Source organism: Eurypyga helias, unplaced genomic scaffold (genome assembly GCF_000690775.1).
Source record: "Eurypyga helias isolate BGI_N326 unplaced genomic scaffold, ASM69077v1 scaffold12344, whole genome shotgun sequence".
In the NCBI taxonomy this organism is placed as follows: Eukaryota; Metazoa; Chordata; class Aves; order Eurypygiformes; family Eurypygidae; genus Eurypyga; species Eurypyga helias.
The window spans coordinates 85,957-91,956 of record NW_010246908.1 but is presented as its reverse complement, the minus strand read 5'-3'; the positions used below and the strand labels follow the sequence as shown (position 1 = coordinate 91,956).

The following is a 6,000-nucleotide window of genomic DNA, read 5'->3' as shown; positions in this document are numbered from 1 at the left end:
CAGTGTACCAGGCTTTTCTGTTTGAATAAGACTTGTTGGGCTGTGAAATCCATAACTATCATCACCCATTTATACAAATCAGGAATATTAAATAATCAGACATTATGGTAGATACTGAGCTTCATTTATAAGTACCTTCTTACTGCTTTTAAGAAGATTGTTTACATGGAAGGAAATGATGCCTCTCTGAAATACCAGGATTTAAGGTGTTGCTCCCACAAGACAGTTTCTTTCTCCTTTCCCTAACTGGGAGAGCATCTTTGAATTACCATCTTGTTCTTAGGGCATCCAAACAAACAACTGCAAAACGATGATTCCGAATGTAAAGTTTCTCATAAAAACAGTAATCCGATTTTGGATCATTAATTTAGCTAATCAATTCATCTGTATTACTGAATAAACATTCAACCTTTAAAGAAAAGTTAATTTCACATTACAGTAAAAAAAAGTTAAATTCACATTATCTAAGTCTCATTTCCTTTTTTTTTTTTCTTCCAACAAAACAGCTTACCTGTACACTGTCCTCCATTTGTGGGATCCCCATAGTACCCTGGCATACACGTTTCACACTGTTTTCCTGTTGTTAAGTTTTTACAGTGATCACAGACATTACTGTTGATGCAGGTGCTGTGGCCATTACACTGGCAAGCTAGAATATAACATTTAAAAAGTTGTTACTAAATTGCACATTCCTACGTGATGACAAAATTGCAGTAGAACATAATTCTGATGAGTGTAATCCTGACTAACAACCAGGATATACACTTGTACTTTGACATAGAACCTCTTTGCAATAGCACTATGGCAAGACATGAATTCACACAGAAGACCATGGATGTTGACTACGTAGTGACACGTGAGCTTAAGGTGCATGAAAAAGTGGGTTTTTAGCCACTGGGAGAGACTGCATCCAGTCCTTATAGCTTTAAAACGCTGCCCAGTCACTGAAGAACCATGTTCAGAGGCAGTAAGTCACCACCCGAGATGAACTGAAAACCCCCGTACCTACATGCAATCTGCTATGAAGCATTTGAAAGGGTATTGTGATGGAGAATATGAACAATTTACACTCAAACTTGTGTCTATTGGAGAGAGAGAGCTTAGAAAAAAATAACCAAAATGTCTTATTTATACCAGTTTTGATCCTCACATTAACCTTGGCATACTGAGGAGTTCTAAGGACATCAGACCCAAATCAAAAAGCTCCAGTCCTTCCTCACTACAGTCGATTTTGATGAAAGTAAATAAAATGGATTCCCACTGACATAACTTTTTTATGCCTGAGCTTAAAAACATAAAGTTGCTTTCTGTCAAACAACCACTGATCTTACACCACAGCTCTACTCCAGCGCTCCATGTGTTGGAGAAATTCAGAAAGTACGGGTCATCACTGCACCAAAATCTCAATGTGAATTCCGCCAGAATGGTTGATCCCTGAAGGTGAAGGTGTCCCTGCCCATGGCAGGGTGGTTGGAACTAGACGATCTTTAAGGTCCCTTCCAACCCAAACCATTCTGTGATTCTATGAGGCCGCTGCTAGGTCTCGGCTGAACAGCCAAAAGGTTTTGAAGGATGACCTCTCTACAAAGCTCATAGTGCTCAACAGATGAGCAATCTGTCAGTTACAGCACTTCATCACATGTCAGCTTATGTCCAACCTGTCGATCCCTCATTGGCGACGGGAGAGTAAAATTCAGCAGAGGACAGCTATCTCAGTAACTTCTTTCTGTTTAATTTGGGGGTTCTTGGGGTGTTTTTTTGGTTTGGTTTTTTTAATTCTTAATCTAAATGTCACAGTGACTGGTGTCTTGGCTAGGAAAAAAATAGAGATTCTCACTGCATGATTTAGAACTTTTTAGAGCTGTTTTAGATTTTAGTAACTATTTAGTAACTATTTACAGTCATTGCCAAGCTTGGCTCATAAACCATTAAACCTCCCAAGTTTACATCTCTTCCTTGTTCTGTAGCTATGCCTACAGAATCTTGTACACATGTATCAAACATTTCTGTACTACTAGACTAGAAGTTCTCTCACTGTCTTGAATAAATCTCATTAGAAATTACAAGTTTTCTTCTTTCTAAGAATATCTGGGTTTAGAAAACTTTGTGGTGTCTTCCTCCAGGCAATCTGCCATTCTGCATTGGTTTTGCCTTTCTCAGAAAAAGCTACATAGAAATACCATGAATTGCAGCTCCATTATGGGTTTTGTTTGTATGTCTTGGGCATTAAATTACTAAAAGCAAATGTTAAAAAAAAAATGCGGCCCAATAAACCAAAAGTAAAACCATAGTGCATTAAACAGAATCATAGAATGCTTTGGCTTGGAAGGGACCTTAAAGTCCATCTAGTTCCAACCCCCCTGCCATGGGCAGGGACACCTTCCACTAGACCGGGTTGCTCAAAGCCTCATCCAGCCTGGCCTTGAACACTTCCAGGGATGGGGCATCCACAGCTTCTCTGGGCAAAATAGGTGTTCTATTAAAGGAAAGTAAGATTACCTAATTAAGAGTATATTAAGAAGTAAGGCAAATGTTTCATTCTGATATTCTCTACCCAGTGGGTCACTGATGTGTACATTTTCTATTCTAATTCTTTTTTTTGTGTGTTATTTAAAGGATAAATGAAAGCAACCTTAAATAATCAAAATTTTTATTGTGAATTTTAGTTTGCTGCAAGTGATAATATTATCTGGTCATATATGATAGTCTTACATTTTTCTAAGGCAAAGAAAATGGAAGATATTTTAAATCAAATTGTAAATGCCTATATATTAAGAACCAATACAATCTACAATTTAAATGGCACACCATTTAAAAATGCTATCACATTTTTGCTGATTTTCCTAAAAACGTGAGTCTCATTGAGAAAAGTGAAAAGCCAGAAGAAACATAAAATGTAATAACTTTCTGTGATAAAGACAAATGTAATCAAAATAGAGACATCAGTATTAAATAATTAAAAGAGTAATTAAAATAAGGAGACTAATGATCTTTAAATAAGAACTTAAATTTAAATTTAAAAAGTAATTTTTTAAATTTAAATTTAAAAAGTAATTTTTTCCTTAAAGTGGTTTTATTGTACATCAGTGGAAGCAAGAGAGTAATTTTCCTCACACTTACAACTGTAGCTGAATCTTCAGTGGGGCTGCCCTGGAGATAAGCAATTTTATGTCTAATTTGATTTTGACCTCAGTGTTGAAAGGACTGGGATGCTGACAAATGTTGATAGTTTTAAGAAATACTTAATAATAGGAAAAAATATTTTAAAATCCCACATCTGCATTACAATCTGGATCTAGTGCAAACACATTTCAAGTGTTATGAACATACCTGTATTTTAAGATACAGATAAAGTACTGAAGTTTCCAGACAATGTCATTTCATTCTATCCAGAAATTTAGTAGAGGTTTCTTTGTTCAGGAATTAGATGGTTTGGAGTGTTTTAGTTTAGAACATTTGACAGTATTCACTTGGTTTTGCATTTCACTTCACTATTCTAAGGCTTAAAAAAAAAATTCTACTCTACACCTACATATTTTTTAAAAAGTTACCAAAATAAAACTTTCTTCAGAGATCCTGCTTTCTAAATAATATAGTGATACACACACTTATATATACAAATACATATAAGCACACACATATATGTGCATACACATACAGAGAATATGCTGATGAAAAAATAAATGGCAATTTTGATTAAATTACTTGCATTAAATTTCACACCAGAACCCGCATGACAGTGAATACATTTGTGTTCATTAGACAGAGACTAACTACATATTTAGGAAATATTTTGGAGAAACAAATCTCTCATGCAAATGTCATTTGCATTACTCATAATAATTACGTTAATCTGGTGTGCTTAAACAGAGAAAGATGTCTTATTTCATATATAACAAAGAATGGAAGCATATCTTACCTGGACACTGGATGAAAGACCACTCGTAATTTTTCTCTTTTGGACAAAGACTAGCATCAAGCACCATTTCATTAGAGTGCATGCTAACAGGCTTCATCGGTCCTCTTGATGATCCTTCCAAACATTGACCTTTTCCAGTGTTACTGGGATCGTTACACCATCCGCACCCAGGCTGTTCCAAACACTGTCCGCAGGTCCTCAGTCCAGAGCAGTTTTGAGCTTTATGACATGGAATACAATATTAATGCAAGGGGATTTTTGTTTCTTTTCAGTTTTGATTTTTTTTTTTTTTAATGAGAGGCTAGGATTTTATAACAGTTGATGAAGAAACTATTTTGCATTTCTATTTCCTTGGACAAATTATAACATTTTAGTAACATGAGTAAGAAGAACTTTGTTTTCTTTAAAAGTTGTTAGAAAGTATTTTAAAGGTTTCTGGGGGTTTTTTTGTCAGACACTCGAATGGATTCTACATGAGTGTAACCACTCAATTTGGCTCAGCTGCAGCAGGGACAATACATCCAACTAACACTCACATTCACAGCTACCTGGACCACTCTACTCCATAAAAGCAATAGGTGAATCCATGTTATAAAAGCAAAACAATGATGTTTCTAATTAAATAAACTGAGAGCAGAATAAAGCTAGCTACTCTGACCTCAGCAACTATTGACATTGTTTAAAAGGAATAAAAGTTGTCAAAGAAAAAACACTCCAGCAGTCTAACGATACATGCAGATATCACGAAAATGGGCAGTTAAGAATCTGAGTGAGATCTCAAAAGGGCTTTAACGGTGCAGAAGGCTGAAGCATGAGCTCTTGTATCATGAGACTCGGAAGGATCCAAATAATAGGAAAAGTTTCAAGTTTTCCCAATATGGGAAAAAAGGGGGCTGGGCAGGATCTCAACTGTTCTTGGAAATCAGTGTCAATCATGTGACAAATCAGTTTTAAACCAGACCTCATCAGATATGAAGCTGAGTGATACAATTCTTTTTTTTTAATACATTAGAACAGCAGACAAATAAAGAGCACCGTTCTGTACCGGCTGGCTTGCCCTTCCAGAGACATGGTGTAAATGAGCCAAACAAGTCTCATGCTGCAATTTATAAAGCTAGGAGAAAACAGCTCTGAAGTATCAGCTGCACTATCTTCATGGAAGATAAAACAGAACCAAAAGTGAAAAACCTTAGATATACTCTGTAATGGCATTCAGCTGCAAAAAAAACTGAAAAGCTGAGAACCTACTGTTATGGAAGACGGGGATATTCAAATAGAATTTTTTTTTTCTTTGAAATTCTAGAGCTGGTCCAAGTTTGTTCAACTGTCAGCTATTCAATCAAAAGTCACAATGAATGGAAGATGTCGGGAAGAGTGGAATGCAACATTTTGGCAAGCAGGAATTAAAAAAGACAAAATGTCACCAATACACCACTGTTCTTCATTTTAATTCCAAGTTGTGCAAATAAACATGCAGTTCTCAGTTGTTATATTTTTTCTTTTAAATCATGTATGCTTGTGTGACTTTTTTTCATTCAGAGCAAACCAGCCAAAAAATAAAAAAATCAGTCATTGAAAATAAAAACTAAAAATTTAAGAAGAGGGCTTCTTAAAAGGTATAGATACATTCCATTCTTCCAGTAAGTAGAAACCCTATCCTTTGATAAGGGAATACACTTAATAATTCATTACCTCAGTAGAAATAATAACATATCTATGTAATAAAATTTTCAAGTCATTTAGACTTAAATAATGTCTGAACCATGTTTCATTTGGATGTTCATTTTCTTGTTTAAATGCAAGGTATCTAAAGCTTTGAAACTCTGAAAAAAATGCTTGCAGACACAGAATCTTGTTTTTCTTGAATTTGTTGAATAGAAAATACATTTCCATACAAAACTGCCTTTACATACTGATGAACTGCTATATAGCAAATCCCGTTTGCCTTATTTAATATCAACTTTTACAGACCTGACAAAAATTACAATTAAATTAAAAACAATTTCTTGTGTTCCCCAAACAAACTGAGCCTGCATGATGTGCAAATACTGAAGAAACACAAAAACAGGATTAAAAGTTCA

General features: G+C 35.1%; 1 protein-coding gene across 1 annotated transcript in view; it reads right to left on the bottom strand.

Moving 5' to 3' along the window:
• Nucleotides 1-511: 511 nt before the first annotated feature.
• The window catches only part of ATRNL1 (attractin-like 1), a gene marked incomplete at its 3' end in the record, with an annotated part of 77,419 nt that continues 71,930 nt past the window's right edge, over nucleotides 512-6,000 (bottom strand). Inside the window, exons 18-19 of the mRNA XM_010150575.1 lie at nucleotides 3,920-4,138; nucleotides 512-649 (exon numbers count right to left, since the gene is read on the bottom strand). Coding sequence (XP_010148877.1) covers nucleotides 512-649; nucleotides 3,920-4,138 — 357 coding nt within the window. The remainder of the gene's footprint in view (nucleotides 650-3,919; nucleotides 4,139-6,000) is intronic.